The 18,883-nt window shown below is 38.4% G+C and overlaps 1 protein-coding gene across 1 annotated transcript; it reads left to right on the top strand.

The window, feature by feature from the left end:
* Window positions 1–16,129: 16,129 nt before the first annotated feature.
* On the top strand, window positions 16,130–18,559 carry LOC110867120. The gene is made up of 4 exons (XM_035974951.1): window positions 16,130–16,148; window positions 16,915–17,498; window positions 17,563–17,721; window positions 17,840–18,559. The coding sequence occupies exons 1-4, from the start codon at window positions 16,130–16,132 to the stop codon at window positions 18,557–18,559; spliced, it is 1,482 nt and encodes a 493-aa protein (XP_035830844.1).
* Window positions 18,560–18,883: the final 324 nt, after the last annotated feature.

The following is an 18,883-nucleotide window of genomic DNA, read 5'->3' as shown; positions in this document are numbered from 1 at the left end:
GAATGATTACTCGTACTTACGCATATACCAGACTATAGACCATCGTCCTCAGGTTAGTCAGGACACGTTACGTAAAGCCTACGTAACCCAGTATATTTGCCATATGTCTCCCGGGTCGGGAGGACACGTTACGTAAAGCCTACGTAACCCAATACCATCTACTGGCTTCCAGGTCGGAAGGCCACGCTGCGTAAAGCCTACGTAGCCCCCACGCGTACCACTGTCCTCGGGGAAGGGCACGTCACGTAAAGCCTACGTGACCCTGTACGTTTTCCTGTTCTCGGTAAAGAAGAACACATGGTCGGAAGTTAGTCTAGTAAGTACCGTTAATGAGACGCCCTCATTAGCCAAGATAAACATGGGAAGCCCCCACCTTTATTACACACTAGTATGGGAAGCCCCCACTAGCTATACTTATGCATTACATTATGAACTTACTTTCTGTGAACTCGCTCAACTAGTTTGTTGATTATTTGCTGCATGCCTTGCAGGACCTTAGGTAAATTATGGAGCTTGCACAAGGAAGGAGCAGGTCGTTGTGGCAGATGGATCATGAACATTATTGAACTTATAACTTTATTTGGGTTTACTTTACATTGCTTCCGCTACTTAAAACAGTATTTGGTTTTGAAACATCAATCATGTCATGGAGACTTACGTTAATTACTTTTATATTAAATGCTATGTTTGATATGATTGATGGCTTGATCCTGGTCAGTCACGCTCCCAAGCGGTGGTATTCCGCGGGTGGATTTTGGGGGTGTGACAACTATAAATACCACACTTAGGACTCCAAAAAGGGGGTAATCACTACTTTCTCACTCTAACTCTCCTCTCTCTCTCCCTGACCTTTCTCCTCCTCACAAATACTTATTCTCACGCCCGAGCTTGGTCACAGAGAGGCCCCCCTCCCTGTGACGAGGCTAACGGTGTGCTTGTCTCTTTGTGATCTTGCAGGTTCATTGCTTGGTCATCTGAAGCTCTTACTCTGACCAGGCTGGATCAACTGGTTTTTGAGTCTTCAATGATGAACTTTGATGCTTAAACTTGAATGAATGATGATGATAAATATTTGAGTTGCAGGTGAGTTGTGGTGGTCAACTGGCAGTTACCGGGGACGTGGTTGACGGAGATAGTGAAGTGATGACCGGAGGTTGAAGGTGTCGGTGATGACGAACGATGATGATGATCGAAGATGGATGGATTGGTGTATCTCCAGTGGTGTACGGTGATGAGGGGTCGGAGATAGGATGGATATCGGAACGATGAAGGTGATCGGAACTTTTGCAACTGGAAGTGATGATGGTTAGAGGTAGTGGTTCGTCGGCAACGGAGGTGATGAACGGTGATCAATGGAACCAGCCGGTTCTTCGTCAGATGAAGAATGAGTTGTCTGTTGATCGCACAAGAAGATGATCGCACAAGATCTGTTGTTGTAGTCGCACAAGAATAATTGTTCGGTCGCACAAGAACGTTCCAATCGCACAATAATTTTGGATCGCACAAGATGTTCAATTTTGCTGAAATTGGATCGCACAAGATATCTGCTGAATCGCACCAGAAGAAATGAGAAGATGTTGACTTTGGAATCGCACAAGTCTGAAATTTGAGATGATGTTGGCTTGGTAAATCGCACAATATTATATTTGGAAGAAGCACCAACTGAAATCTCGCAAATCAAGAAAAAATTTTGAAAATCAATTTCCAAAATCCTTTCCACCGACTTTCCTAAAAATGTGCAAACACAAAAGATTTCTCCCGAAACAAGATCAAACACAATAATTTTAACTATTCTTCGTATCTTCAAGTGTTCTTCGTGTCTTCGAATCTGAAAACAATTTTCTTGTTCTTCGAATGATACCCAACGAACCGAGCCTTCATGAGACTACTTAGGCTCTGATACCAATTGTAAGTCCAGGAACACTACACAATCGGATATCAAACACTAATCAAAGAGCGGGATACTGAGAAAAGTGTTAAGAACAAGAACAATCAATCGATTATAACCAAAGTGCACACGGTTTCTAGAGAACCGTCTGGTACACCAACACAGAAATTGAAAAATACCGAAGAAGCTCTCAAAAATGTCTAACCTAATAATGAACTAGGTTTACCCTATTTATAGTTACATAGGGTGACCTAGTTACAGACTGGGCTAGGCCCACATGCAATAATTAACTAAATAAGCCCAAATCCCTTAATTAGCCCACATGGCTTATTCTAACATTTTCTAACCCACTATAAGGCTAAGCCTAATAGCCTATAATTATGTCTGATAAAGATAGGCGTAAACCTACACCATTATATGGCCTTACAGCAGCTTGAGAGGGTTGAGAAAGCGGAGACTTCCCGCCGTTTGGCCGAAGCTGAAGAGAAGTTAGAGAACTCTGGGACTGCTCGAGTGACGACGGAGAGTCTGGTTGAACCGCTGAAGGATGATATGCTCTGGATGAAGCACCGTAGGATTATAAGTGTACGTGTGTCACCTTGTTGCATTTTGATGTGTTTGTTTATCTTCTTATTTGTTGTATTGCGCAGGTTGCAAATTCTGTCCTCAACTCCATCGATTTGGATCAAACGGTTGCCCATCTGTTGGTTACCGTGCGGAATGATGGATACGCCCAAGGGTATACAGAATGTACCCAGCATGTTAATAATGCATTAAGGGTTAATTTGGATACCAGCAGATCCGTCACACATGGAGTTGATACCGGAGCTGCCCATGCAGCTGCTAAGACTGAATACAACAACTTACACCTTCCTGTGATGGACCTGGTCACTGCTGCGCTTTAAGCTGATGCTTTTGTGGCACAATTGAAGGAGGTGTTTCTAGATGAAGGAGATGATGATGAAGACCTAGACTAGGTTTTCTTTGTACTTTTTGTGGTTGTTGAACATTTGTAGTTTGAATAGGCTGGGGATGTGGATCCCTTTTAACGGTTTGTTAATGCGCTGTCGCGCAAGTTAAGTGCGCTTGCTGCGTAAGTAACTTTTTGAATATATGGTATGTTTGAATTAGAATGTTTTGCACGAGTAGAATTACTTTGTTTTAGGTATGGTGAATAAAGATGGTATAAAGCTCATGTTGTGAATGTAGGGCTAGACCTTGCGCGGTACCTATGACCGCGTACCGTTCATGAGACTTGTATTATGTTACCATAGTGTTTTTGCGCTTACCAAAAGGAATTTCATGCATTTGTAATAAACATAGAGATAATGTAATGAACTTTGTATTGATTTTGATAGGGCGCAGAGGCCATGTATTACAAAGTTGTTTTAGGATAAATAATAAGACTTAATTTACTGCGCATGCAAATAGTCCTTGTGCCATAAGTTGGTAAGTTGAAGAACTTTGCCAAATATGAAGGAAAATTATGATTGCATGCGAGCTGATTTGTCTTGGGCTTCTTAAGCTTGTTTAGCTTGTTTGTTACTCTGCCCTTCGTCCCCGCGCGTGATCTGCTTGATCTCCTTGCGCACGTTTTGAACCAGATTGGTAAGTTCCCCACTCTTCAGTGCTTTCTCTATTTATGTGCGGAGACTGATGTAGTTGTTTGTGGTGTGGCCATTGTCTTTGTGGTACTCGCAGTAAAGGTTTGGGTCTTGTCCTCTTTTGTTTTTCATCGGCGGCGGTGTTTTGAATTGGTAGTCTTTAGTACTAAGCACTTCCCCCGGTGTCTTGGTAAGAGGTGTCTACTGCCTTTCGCGGTTATCTTGTTTAGCCTCTTTTTGCGCTGTTACCTTGTTAATTATCGTGCGGGTGTCATCTGAGGAGTATGCGCCTGAAGTTGAGTCCTTCCAGTTTTTCTTGAATTTCCTACCACTGTTTCCACTCATGTCCTGCGGGAGGTTCTGTGGTAGTGGTGGCCTGTTGGAACTTAGATTGCACTCTGTTTGAGCATAGACTTTGGCAGCGGCTATCAATTTTCCCAACTTTTTGGCAGACCTTCAGTCCCTGACAAGTCTTTTACCATATCATCACACCTCACCGCGTATTTGAATTGCGCGCGGATTAAGTTCTCATGTACATCACCGATTTCCAATACTTCTTTGTTGTACCTTGTTATGAAATCTTCTAAGCTTTCATCGTCCCTCCTCCAGATGTTCATGACATCTGCTGAGTCTCTAATGGATCTACGCTGTTGACTGAAATGGACCAGAAACTTTTCCCTCCAATCTACCCAGGAGGTTAACTTACCCACTAGTAAATTGTCAAACCATAGACGTGTTGCGCCTGTTAAAGTTTGGACAAACAAATGGCACCACATGGGTAGTGTCCATCCTCCGACTAATCATGCGCTGGTGAACACGCGCAGGTGGTCATCGGGATCTGACAGTCCGTTGAACTTCCCAACATTTGACGGTAATTTCACACGCTCAAGGGGAGCTAGGGCAATCTCTTTAACAAACTTTGAATTTTCAGCCGCTTCTGCTGGTTGGTAAATTAGATTGTAATCATACTCCGCTTTTGGGTTGTAAACCGCACGGATTTTTGGTTTGTAGTTTGCATGGTCTCTTTGCAATCGACTGAAAACGCTCGTGTTGTCGTCTTCATCATACGTCCAGTCATACTCATCGGTTTGGGTGTCCCGCTTCTGGTATGAACGCGGGCCCAAACGTGAATGGACTGACTGACGTCTGTGGGAGTACTGCTCATCACGGTGATCTATTCGCCAGGATTCAGAGTGAGTGGATTCATACTTGGTGGTAGATCTGGAATAGACTTCCGTATCATCTACTGACATACGTGATGGTGCATCGCATTGCAATGCTCGGGGTGCAGATCTACATGATTGTGTTGCAGGCTGAGCAGTTTGTGCACAGAGTTGTGCGTAAATTGCGTTTATCGCTCCTTGAGACTTCACGTACCACGAAATCAGAGTTTCACCAGGAGGTAAAATTGAGCTTATCGGGATTTCAGGTTGTGCTCCTGGTGTCGCAGGATCATTCGGATGATTAACGTTGTGCTGGACATCGTTATCATTGGATGCTTCTTCCACAATCCCCTCGACACGGAAATTATGAGCAAAATTGTTTTCCGGCCGAGGAACTGGTGGATGATTTGACGGAGCTTCTGCCATTGAAAACAAAAAAGAAGATGAATCGAACGAGAAGATGAGAATGAAAATTGAAGGATCGGTGGGCGCCAATGAAGAAACTGTGATCAGAATGACCGGAATCAATCAGATCAGGGGTCTAGTTTCTGCATAAAAGGGTTATTCCTCTCGCTGATTTGGGGGTTTGACTGAGTTCCTTCTCCGGTGACCACTGCAAAACAGAAAGCCGTTAGACTCGCCACGGGGAGAATGGGGGTTCTCTCCGTGACCACACTCCGGCGTGAGAATAAGTACAGTGATCTCAATGAAGAAGAAGTGATAGTAAAAGTGGTGAAAGTAGTTTTTGAGATCATACCTGCAAGGTCTTATTTATAGCCGGTTTTTGGTGGGAAATTGGTGCGACGGGGAGATAACGGAAAGTGCTTTTTCCGTTGGTGGTTATCTTTCCTTCCGTTAACCTTTGCAGACTGATCGTGGATCTTGATCGACGGTTGGGGAATTGCCACGTGGAAAGTGGTTTTGGGGTAAATCCTTCTCCAAGTTAGTGTCATCATCGTGATTTAGATGAGTGCTCAGGATTGTGCCACGTCATCTTTCAGTTGTAACCGAATGGTTGTGCACGATGAGCATTGAAAGCTTCTAGAAGATCTACAACTGTAAAACTGTTATGCCCTTGCCACGTGTTTATCTTGTTGTAACAGAAAAGATACTTTTGTTTAAGCCTTGATTTCAGATGCGCGGAGAAGTTTAGGATTTTATCTTCAAGTCTAACTGTTCCCTTGCACGAGCTCGCGCAAGGGTGTTAGCGGAATGTTTATTTCTCCCTTCTCCCGGCGCATGTTTATCGAAGAGTGTTTCTTTCCATTTCTTGTTTGGAACCACTACGCAGCCGCACATGGTCTCATTAAGGATGTTCTAGAAGTGAGGCTTATGGAATGGTCTTATGTGCCTGCGCAAGGTTTTTGGGTCCATATTCCTTTGCTATTGAATTGTTTCTTCTCAAATCCTGTTTAGGACCGCTGCGCAGCCGCGCAGGGTCTTTATTCAAGATGTTTTGGGATAAGGTTGTGGTATGGTCCTATGCGCCTGCGCAAGATTTTTGGCACCATACCCCTTCAGATGCGGAGTTTGAAAAACGTAAACAACAAATCAATCCAACACCTCATCAAGTGAAAAGAGTTACATGGAAAAATTTAAACAAATCATCATGCCAAGAAACAATACCAAAAAACCTTCTGTTGTTCAAATGAACACCCGTGGTCGTCCAACATTAAAGACACAAGAACAAAGGACAGCAGATGCTGCAAGAAAAAGCTCGTATATACCGTCTGAAGAAAGTGGGTTTGACGGCTTGTACGATCTTCCTTGTCACAGCGCGTACGTATCATCCCAAGACTCTCGAAGAAAAAAAAAACAACAACCGCTTAACCTTCACCCCGATTTCCCAAATATCATGTTGGGTCCTAAGACGGATATAGTTATCGAGAACTATGGATGTCAAATTCCAAAAGTGTTTCACCCATACATCTCGAAAATAAAGGATGTGAAACCAGATGGTCACTGTGGGTTTCGATCGGTAGCTGTGGGGTTAGGGCAGAAACAAACAAAGTATCTGTCTATCCGGCGACAAATTTTGATGGAGTTGCGTCAAAACGAGGGTATTATCGTTCGAGTCGTCTGTAACGCGCTTAGGTCCGTAATGAGCGTCAGAACGTAACCAGTCGTAAATATATAATATTTTGTTATTTAGTCGAAGTCGTCCGTAATGAGCATAGGTCCGTAACGCGCATCGATTCCGTAACAAGTTCTAAATATATAATATTTTTATTTTTGTTTTTAGTCGAAGTCGTCCGTAACGCGCTTAGGTCCGTAAGGAGCGTCGAAACGTAACTAGTCGTAAATATATAATATTTTTATTATTTAGTCGAAGTCGTCAGTAACGAGCGCAGGTCCGTGACACGCGTCGATTCCGTCACAAGTTCTAAATATATAATTGTTTTGGTCAAAAATCACATAAGGATAATGTAACCAAATCCAATTTTTGTGAGGTTGGATGCTTGGTTAATTGAACTAATGTATGGACAATGAATGAATGAAATGAATGATGAACACAAGGATTTGTACGAGGAAAAAAACGTTGATCAATGAATGATCTCCGGCATAAAAAACTCCAGATAGTGAAAATTATCACTATCAACTATATTGAACAAATAAAGATTACAACTTTGGATGATAACAAGCTTGATACAATGATTGCTAAAGTGTTAGTGTGTGTAATCACCAAGTGATTGTAGAGAGTTCGAATTGTGTAACGTGTGTAATTGACTTGCTAAATAAAGCTTGTTATACCCTTTTCAAAATAGAAAAATCTAGCTAACAAACTATCCGAATTATGTGCTAGCCTCCCCCACGATCACCATAACGGTCATGAAGCTTTTGCACATGCACAAATGCGAAGCGTATTCCCCTAGAATCTCGGCAGGACCAAGTCTCCTTCGAATACACCTGCAAAACAATCTAAAAGATGATGGAAACAATTGTTAGTTCAGAATAATAAACGGGATCCTTAGCCTTCCTGTACCACCTCCTGAGGATCCTCGATCCATACTAAACTGAGGATCCATGATCCAGGCTATACTTGAGGATCCGTGATCCACATGCTATAAAATTCTATCCCTAACAATAATATTTTTTGTTTTTAGTCCAAGTCATCCGTAACGCCGTAGGTCCGTAACGAGCGTCGAAACGTAACTAGTCGTAAATATATAATATTTTTATTATTTAGTCGAAGTCGTCCGTAACTAGCGTAGGTCCCTAACGCGCGTCGATTCCGTAATAAGTTCTAAATATATAATATTTTTATTTTTAGTCGAAGTCGTCCGTAACACGCGTAGGTCCCTAACGATCGTCGAAACCTAACTAGTAAAAAACATTGAATATTTTTATTTTTAGTCGAAGTCATCCGTAACATGCGTGAAAACGTAACGAGCGTAGAAACGTAACTAGTGGTAAATATATAATATTTTTATTTTTAGTCGAAGTCGTCTGTAACTAGCGTAAGTCCATAACGCGCGTCGATTTCGTAAAAAGTTTTCACGGATTATAAGAGTTTAAGATATGTTTTTGGGCAAAAGGATCTAAATATGAGACAGAGACGTTGGATGAAAATTCTTAGTGATTATGACTGTGATATCCAGTATCATGCAGGAAAAGCTAATGTAGTAGCTGATGCTTTAAGTCGAATGTATCATGAAAAGCCAAAACGAGTATGCTCTCTCAAACTAAATCTGCAGATAGATTTAAATGAGCAAATTAGAAAGATACAGGAAACAACAATTAACGACGACGCTGAAGGTTTTAAAGGAATGATTAAGGAATTAGAACAAGGAGCAGATAGAATTTGGAGATTCCATAAGAAAAGAATCTGGATACCTATTCAAGGAAACCTACGAAACCAAATTCTTGAAGAAGCCCATATGTCTAAGTATGCAATACATCCCGGTAGTGACCAGATGTATCAAGACTTAAGAAAGAATTTTTAGTGGATAGGAATGAAAAAGGATATAGCAAATTATGTTACTAAATGTTTAACCTGTTCCCAAGTTAAAGCTGAACATCAGAAACCTTAAGGATTATTGCAACAATTGGAAATTGGAATTAATAACAATGGACTTTGTTACCAAATTTCCCAAGACACGAAAAGGTAATGATACAATCTGGGTGATTGTAGACAGATTGACCAAATCTGCTCATTTCCTACCAATGAAGGAAACTTTCAGTATAAACAGTTAGCCAAGTTGTATGTAAATGAAATAGTTTCATTACATGGAATTCCTTTATCTATTGTGTCTGACAGAGACAACCGTTTTACTTCTCATTTTTGGATAAGTTTCCAAAAAGCAATGGGAACTAGATTAAATCTAAGCACAGCTTATCATCCTCAAACAGACGGACAAAGTGAAAGGACATTTCAGACAATGGAAGACATGCTTAGAGCCTATATAATTGATTTTGGAGGAAATTGGGATGATCACTTACCTCTCATAGAATTTTCTTACAACAACAGTTATCATACCAGCATCAATGCTGCACCATTTGAAGTCCTCTATGGACGAAAATGCCAAACACCAGTCTGTTGGACAGAGATTGGAGAAAAGCAACAGACAAAATTATTCAAGTCAAGGAAAGACTAAAAGAAGCACGAGATCGTCAAAAGAGTTATGCTGATAACAGACGAAAACCATTTGAATTTCAAGTTGGTGATAAGGTATTGTTAAAGGTTTCTCCCTGGAAAGGAGTTGTCAGATTCGTTAAAAGAGGAAAGCTAAGCCCAAGGTCTGTTGGACCTTTTGAGATTATCAAAGAATAGGACCCGTAGCTTATCAGTTACAATTACCAGAAGAAATGGTAGGAATACATGATGTATTTCATGTATGTAACCTCATGATATGCTTAGCAGACGAATCATTAGTAGTACCTCTTTAGGACATAGAGGTAAATGAGAAGCTTAAGTTTGTAGAAAAACCTATTCAGATTGATGATAGAAAGATCAAGAATCTCAAACACAAGAGATTAGTTCTGGTAAAAGTAAATGGGATTCAAAGAGAGGACCAGAATACACATGGGAGCTCGAGTCAGAAATGCAACGGAAATATCCACACATATTCAAGTGAATCTCGAGGACGAGATTTAAAACTAGGTGGAGAGGATATAACAACCCTCGAAAACGCCCTAAGTTACCCCGTACATACGTAACCAGACACGATTAACCCTAGTTTCATTAAAAATCAAATAAAATAAATTTTTCACCCACTCACGGGCCGCGACATGGAGACCTGGGTGTGTGGCGGGGTGCGAGAAGCCCTTTCTTGACGAACACCCAGGGTGACACGTTTCCCCCTTCGTGTCGAGGCTACGGTGATGATCGGTCAAACCTAGCCGTAGCTAGGTGACTCTCGCGAGGCGCGAGAGAGACCCTTAGGCGGGTCACGGGAAGCGAGAGACCCCTAGAAAAGTGTATATAAGGAGCTTCAGTCTGCCTTTCACAATCGTTCATCTCTTTTCTTTCTCTCTATCCCTATAGTGCAAATATAATAGCACGATATTATACCCCTAAAACACGAAGCTCTGCCGCGTTGTAAGTATTTTAACCCCAATCACTAATTCGTTACCTTACCCGATTGATTTAGGACCCACCAACGCATGTCGAGGCTCTGCCTGACTAAGTTCGTTGGGGTTCTGTCTCGTGTTGTATGGTTAAAGTGACTTGGGTTATTTTACTAACACGTGTGCATTGTATGTTTTTAATAGAACATAATCAGGAAAAGTCAACAGGGATCTGTAGAAATACATTAGTTTACAAAGTGTGTCATTCTCTTTTTCTATCAAACTGTGTTACAAAATCTCAATATTTTCGATTATACTTACAGTGATCGAGTCTTTGTATTCTACAATTACTGCCGGTATGTGGGGTTTTGTATACACTACTATTCAAGCGTTACTGTTGGACAAAGACTTCAATAGTAATATGACCATGGTCATTGTAACTGCCAACGTAACAAATACTGAATAAGTAATTGGGTAGATATAAACATTGTAATCGCTCTCAATACTGTAAAGTTATAAAAGCTTATTTTATTAAACTGGGATGCACTTGTCAGTATTTCTTGCTAATAAAATATTTTTAAAACGCGTTTCAGGTAACTTAATGTGAAGCTACAAGAAGCCAGCTATGGAGCACTGAAGGCTTAAAGAAGTGGCTATAAAGGTTACCTAAATAAAAGTTTATGTTTTTAGCAACTAGGGTTTATCCATATAAATGTATTATGAATAAAACATGGGTTTTATCCCATTTGTTTATTATAAAAGTTTGGTGTTTTGAAACTCTGAAATTTATTTCCTAACCACGATCCTGATGTCTCATTTCCGCTGCCAAAATAATAAGCACCGATACCACCAGCTGTTGCGTCACGGCTCCTGCTCCCGGGATAGGGGTCGGGGGCTGCGACATCAGAAGCTTGAGTCCCACGATGTTGCATTTATAGGTCCACCTGGCTTCTCCCGCACGTCGTGCCAGACCAGGGGGACACCCCCGCGTGTTGCCTGACAGACCTATCCTGGCTAGACAGGCTTTGTCACACGTGTAGCCTTGCCACACGTCGCGCTCGAGTCACACGTGTTCTGGTACTCCCCCGCGTGTTGCAGAAGATTTTGGGGTACCCCCCGCGTGCCTTCTGAGAGTCCGGTTACTAGTTTCTTTGTTTTTCGTACTGATTTGCGCCGTACAAGTTCATGGTTTTGATCAGGCGTCCTTCTAAGGTGTTTTGAGAGTTGTTACACGGGTCTAAAATCAACCTATGATTCAAGCACTTATCATTGTGTTTGCACTACGTCACCCCTGATGGATTAACACGATGTAGTCTCCAATGAAAACGATATTTGATCATAAAGAATGATGCACATGGGTGTGGAAAAAAATGATCACTGGATATTTCTATTTAATTAAAAGATTTGCCTTTTTGACTAAGATGAAGGAACGTTTGAATAGAACTTTGGCACCATTCATGTTTTGTCTCTCTCATACTCACTACAATTCATTTTTTTTAAAATCAACCACTATGGTCCAAAAATATTCCCTGGTTTAAACAAGTAGATAATAAAGTATAGTACCGATTTGTCATCAACCAAACTTATTGTCCGAAAAATGGGGATAACAAATGTAAGGTAGTATTCGTTTCATAGAATAAAATGAAATCCAGATGGAATTGGATTGTAGAATTCAATTTTTATGTTGTTTGTTTCAACAAAAGAAGGAAAATAGAAATTGAACAATAATATAAGGAACGGGATCTACATTCCAATTCCATCTAGATTTCATTCCCACTCATTCTCAAGTTTGTAGGGATCTGCCATTGGTTCTCATGTTCTTTAGATTACGTGCACTCACGGAGGAACTTTTTTCATTGGGGGGGGGGGGGGGATCGGGAGGCTTAACCAAACTTTCAAAGGGGCGCAATTAGGATCTTGGCATATAAACTATACTATAGTTTTTTCCCGAATCGGGAGGCTTAACCAGACTTTTAAAGAGGGGCGACCGGGATCTTTGTATGAAGATTACACTACATTTTTTTTTCGGGGGTGGCACGCCTCTAGTTATGGGTTTTAAACCAAAATACTTTTCAAAAGAAAACATGCTTTGAGCTTATAAGCAGGCCGTTGTGGTGTTCATAATTCGTGCCACTTCTTATGTATAACCATGAGTTGTGACTAGGGGTGTAAACGAGCCGAGCTACTCACGAGCTACTCGAGCTCGGCTCGAAAAAAAAGCTCGAACGAGTCGAGCTTAAACGAGCTCGAGCCCGAGCCCGAGCCTAAAAACCAGCTTGTTTAGTAAACGAGCCCGAGCCTAATCGAGGTTTCTGTTTATATATTATTTATTAATATATTAAACACATATTTATATAATAATAATTACTATTTATATAATATAAAAATAACTAAATTATATGTATAATAATAATAATAATAATAATAATTAATATAAATTAGTTAATAAATACTAAACGAGTCGAGCCCGAACCGAGCTCGAGCTTGAAAAATTATCTTCGAGCTGAGCTCGAGCTTTAGAAATAAAGCTCGAATCGAGCCGAGCTCGAGCTCGAGCCTGATCGAGCTCGGACTCAGCTCGGCTCGGCTCGTTTGCACCCCTAGTTGTGACTAGTTTACCCTTCAAAACCAACTTATAGGTTGCTTTGGCAAAGCAATTGCTCGACGTTAAAACTTTTGGAGCATATTCTTGAAGACTTTCATTCAAGTAATTAATTCGTTCCAAGAAGTTTTACAAGCAATGAGATCGTAATGCTAACAATTGTTACTAGATTGTGTGTGACAACACCCAATCAACTTTTAACCTATTTTGGTGTTCAGACGCGATATGATTGTAGTGCTATGATCATCATCTTTATTTTTGGATAAAAAAGTATGCTTGTTTACTGTTTCGATTGTGCTGTACATGTTCATCCGATTAATTTTGTCATGTTTGTTTATCTTTCTAGAACCGTAGAAACCATACAAGTAGTCGTGTGGGTGACTTTCTAATTAAAGTTATAAATAGATTAATCAGAATATAAAAATAATAAATAAAACATATATGTATAAAAATTACTAGTAGGATATTCATGATGATGCGGTAGACTACTTTAAATATTATTATTTTCCAAATATGTCAATTTCCATCAAAAGCAAGTTTGATTTATTCGAAATTTTCTTAATAAAGTATTAATTAGATAGACCTAAATTTTTCTTTAGTCTATAGATTTATTCAAATTTTCTTAATAAAGTATTGTTTAGATAGACCTACATTTTTATTTAGTCTATAGATTTATTCAAATTTTCTTAATAAAGTATTGTTTAGATAGACCTACATTTTTATTTAGTCTATAAGAATGAATCTCTTAATTATTAATGGTTATCTTAGTTAAATTTGATGAATAGTTGCTTTTTTTTATACTTATTATCAATTATCAACAAGGTGATTCTAGGAGTCAAAACCAATCTCATAAGCAATAACAGATTTTATATAACAATACAGCAAAACTCAATTATCAACAAGGTGATTATAGGAGTCAAAACCAATCTCATAAGCAATAACAGATTTCATATAACAATACAACAAAACTCAAAAGTCAACAGTTTTGGAACTTAATATTAGAAAACTACTAACATTCATATAACAAAACCAAAAAAAATATGAAAACTCAAGATACATCAAATAATCAGTTCTAACAAATAAACTTAAAAGAGTGAACTTCCGTTTTACTCCATGTGGTTTGGTCACTTTAACGGTTTTGCACCAAACCTTTCAAAATAGCCATTTTACTCCCTGATCTATGAAGGTCTTCATGATTTTACTCCCCGCCCCTAAACGTCATCCATTTTAACAGTTAGGGTTTCAAGCTGGAATTGTAAAGGGAGGGTTGGGAAAAGACATAATTGCCCCTCAGGTGTTTTGCACGTGACAGACTTTAACTGTTAAAGACGATGACGTTTAGGGGCGAGGAGCAAAATCATGAAGGCCTTCATAGATCAGGGAGTAAAATGGCTATTTTGAAAAGTTTAGGGCAAAACCGTTAAAGTGACCAAACCACAGGAAGCAAAACGGAAGTTTACTCAACTTAAAAAAAACAGTACACAATTTGGTAGAAGCATTTTATCTAGCATTTGATGTGCATCTTCAAACCAGCAAAACTGATTCTTTAAGAACTTGGTTTTATAGGACCAACAGAATCATAAATCATTTAGGAGAACATACATCTAGATCTCAGAATTCAAAATAAAACTACAATAATACTCTAACTAGATCATACATAAATTTCAATCAAAGAACAGTGATAATAATAATAAAAGATATCAAGCTTACCGATGGAGCAGCACTACCTCTAGAGCAAATCCATGGCCAAATATCTCGAACTATTGAATTTGTAGAATTGTACCCGATATGGTGAGGCTCATCTCCAAAGGGATGGGTCGCCACATCACCCGTCACGTCACCGAAAGTGAGGATGAGCCTAAAGAGGATGGACTAAGGGGTGGAGGATGGGGCTATATATATATATATATATATATATATATATATATATATATATATATATATATATATATATATATATATATATAGTGGAGGGTCCAAATGTGAAGAAAAATTTTGTAAGAATAAAAAGAATAAGTTTTAAACCAATAGAAATGCTCATTTTTAATTCATTTAATATGTGTATTTAATGTTATTAATAAGGGCATATAGGTAAATTTTTAATTGTAATTAATTAGCTAACTAATTAAAATTGTAACTTACTTTTAAACTCTTTCAAGATAAAATAATTTAGGCTAAAGGACAATTTTCAACATGTGTAGGATAAATTTTAGTATGTGTAGGATAAATTCTTTAATTTGTATGATAAATTTAGATATGCGTAGGGCAAATTTCGGTAAGTGTAAGACATATGTAGGATAAATTTTGAAAATGTGTAGGATAAAATGTTTTTTGCTTTATTAATAAAAGATAACATAATTAATGGGTGGAGTTGTAAATTATTTAATGTTTTACCATTATGTCCGGTCTTCTTTTTCTTCTCACATTAAATTTCTTCTCAAATGAACCTTCCCCTATATATATATAGGTAAAGGGTACTGTAAATTTTCCCTTATCGTACATTACGTACGCTATAATCTCGGCCGTCAGATCATCTTTCCGCAATGAAAATCGCATGTTGTTTTTTTTTTTTTGTAATAATTTCGCATGTGATAATTTTGATGAAATAGCAGGTTGTTTTTTTGTAACAATTTCGCAAGTGGTAATTCAACTTCGCATGTGATAATTTTGATGAAATAGCAGGTTGTTTTTTTGTAACAATTTCGCATGTGGTAATTCAATTTCGCATGTGATAATTTTGATGAAATAGCAGGTTGTTTTTTTGTAACAAGTTCGCATGTGATAATTCAATTTCGCATGTGATAATTTTGATGAAATAGCATGTTGGTTTTTTGTAACAATTTCGCATGTGGTAATTTTGATGAAATCGCATGTTAAAAAACCAACATGCGAAATTGTTACAAAAAAACAACATGCGATTTTCAATGTGGGAAGATGATCTGACGGCTGAGATTGTAGCGTACGTAATGTACGATAAGCGCATTTGTACGATAACCAGCCCCTATATATATATATAGGTCTAGGATCCTGTACAAAGTGCATATTTTGTAAGAAGTGTAGGAAATATTCTTGGAATGACAAGTGTCCCTCCTCTTAATTAATTCAAAAGGGTAGATTTGTAATTGTACATTTTTGTCATTTAATTGAAATACAACATAACTGATCCAAAAATAACCGTCCATGAGTTTGTTTAGGGATTTGAACGAATTTTGTAATTTTATGCAAGATACAATACGATTGTGTTATACTTATCATTCATTCATCATCAATTATAAATACAACAAGGCTTATCAAATCGATATACACAATACAGTTGATTAACGTCTGCGCCTTTCTTCGATTCTGGTGTTTTATATCAATTTCAATGGAGTCCGGCGATGCAGGTTCATGTGTATCGTAGTGTTTTAATCTCTTAATAGTTAGCATGTTCCGATTATTAGTATTATTTGTTCCTCGTTTTTTTGTTTAGTATGTCGTTTTTACAGGACATTACTATGGTTTTGATTTTGTGTGTATGTAGTGTTTTATACATTTAGTTGTTATACGGTATTGTTCTTTTAGTGTTATTTTCTTGATCACGTTTTGTTTATTATTATTTTATATTTTTAGTTGTGTAGTGTTATATGCATGATCCGTAGTGTTTTATAGTGTAGTGGTATATGCATGATCAATTTTCTGTTTTATAGTTTTTTAGATAGGTAGTGTTATATGCATGATCAATATTCTGTTCACACATCTTATTTTCTGTTCATAGTGTTTTATACATTGAATTGTTTACCTTTGTTTTAGTAAGTTTTTTTGTAGTGTGTTATAGTGTCATATGTAAGCACAATAGTGTTAGATTCTATTCACACATCTGAACCCCCATTCATAGTGTTTTATACATTTAATTGTATGTTCTAGTCCTGTTGTAGTGTTTTATCATTAACATAGTTATTTTTTTTATCAGATGCATAGTGTTTTGTATCCACAATGTATAGTGTTATGTTATGTACAGGAATCTTAATTTATTTTCATAGTGTTTTTCCCGACACAAATACTGTTTTATTCCGTACAGATAGTGTTATTTCTTAGTGTTTTTATCAAATTTAGAAACATGTTCTTATCAATGTTTTTATAAAAGACTGATGTGTCGTTTTTTCGTTGTAGATATTCATACATACCAGCCCGTTGGTAATGTTCAGGTATCCCCAAATTCTGGAAGGAGGACATTTATTCCAGATGTTGATGATTTGATTAAACCTCAGATGCATATGACGTTTGATTCGCTGGAAAATGCTTTTCGTTTTTACCAAAGATATGCTAAGGCGGGAGGTTTCACAGCTAGGAAGGGTACTCAATATGAGCCTCGAAAGGGTGTAATACATAATAAATGGTTCGTATGCTCAAAAGAGGGTACTAAACCCTTAAAGGCGATTGACTCAACTCAGGAAGCTGGTAGTTCTAATGTTAACTCGAAGTCTAAGATTACTCGCAGGGTTCCTTCTATAAGGACCGGATGTGAAGCGTGCATTCGGGTTAAGTTAATAGCCCCGGATAATCTTTACGTGGTTTATTACTTCGAGGAGTCGCATAATCACTCATTTGTTGCTGAAGATGACAGGTACTTGCTTCCTGAAAACAGATATATGAATTACGTACAGGAAGAAGCCGTGAATGCTTTGAGTGCCATAAACGTTGGTCCAGTTAGAGCGTTTAACATTATGAGGACTCTTTATGGAGGTTTCGATAAGGTAGGCGCAACTAAAGTTGACTTCAAGAACTTCAAGAGAGACTTAAATAGGTATATAGCAACAGGCGGCAAACATATACACACGGACAATTTTCTTTGATGCGCAACTTGAAATTCAAACAGCCATTCACAAGTGTGCTGTTGGAAAATGGGATGATAGAGAGGATAACTTTGTGAACTTCTCTGTGAAGGACTTTTCTCAAGCGTGTACTACATTTTTTCAGGTAACGTAGGATGTAACAATTGTTTGTTTATAATTTTTCTTTGTTCATGGTGTTTTATCTTATAGTTTTGATTGAGTATATATTTTTGTTCTCATTTTTTTTTGTTTTTATGTATTAGGTTATGATGCGGCAGCTAGACATGACCGTTAGTTGCTCATGCAATAGGTATGAACAGTTTGGGCTTCTGTGTGCGCATATTTTTTGCGTTTTGCGGCTTCTTGATATCAGGCAGTTCCCTGAAAGGTACATAATGCGACGGTGGACCAGGGAAGCTGTTCCTAATAGTGCACCGGGAGCGATATTGGGGATTAGTGAAAGTGATGATCGGTACCAGCAAGTTAATGGTGTTGTAAGGGAGATAACAAGGTCAGCCGAGTCTCTTATTAACAGGTTGGTTCATAACTTTGATGCGTTGTGCGCTTTTAGGGACCATGTTGTCCAGTATCAATCGACCGCTGATCAGGCAGTCGTAAACGCTCCCCCTAGGAGTCGTCGTGATAGGTTTGCTGAAATAACTGGATACACGCAAGAAACACCTGTAACTGTTCGTATGCCGAAAACCATTAGATTTAAAGGTATGGGCAAACCTTCCAGAATGAAGAGTAGTCGTGAAATTGCCATTATTCAATCTGCGAAGAAAAAAAAGGGTCGCGAATGTGGCAATTGCAAACGTCGGGGGCATAATAGACGTACCTGCTCGTACCCGACAAGGGAAAATGCCGACGACTCCTCAGAAAGTGACGAAGCGGATCTTGAAGGAGAGGACGAAGAGGAGCTAGAAGATGTGGCGGGTGAAGGAGACGACGAAGAGGAGCTAGAAGATGAAGAGCAAGAGTAGTTGATTACTAAATTATGCAAACTTTGAGTTTTATTTCTATTTTTTTAATGATGTTTAATTTTTTTGTTGGCTTCTTGTGTTTGACGTTGTTTTTTCTTAAGGTCGTTTATCATATTTTATAAATATAGTGTTTTATAATTGATTTGTAGTGTTATATTATAGGTTCTATAATTAGTTTAAAGTCTGACATTTACTTATAGTGTTTTATCTATAATTATAGTGTTAAATGCAGTAATAGGTACCTGCAGTATGGTGTTATTGTCATATACAGTTAGTTTAAAGTCTGACATTTACTTATAGTGTTTGAACTGTAATTATAGTGTT

This window comes from Helianthus annuus, chromosome 7 (assembly GCF_002127325.2).
Source record: "Helianthus annuus cultivar XRQ/B chromosome 7, HanXRQr2.0-SUNRISE, whole genome shotgun sequence".
NCBI lineage: Eukaryota > Viridiplantae > Streptophyta > Magnoliopsida > Asterales > Asteraceae > Helianthus > Helianthus annuus.
This window is presented reverse-complemented; position numbering and strand designations above follow the sequence as displayed.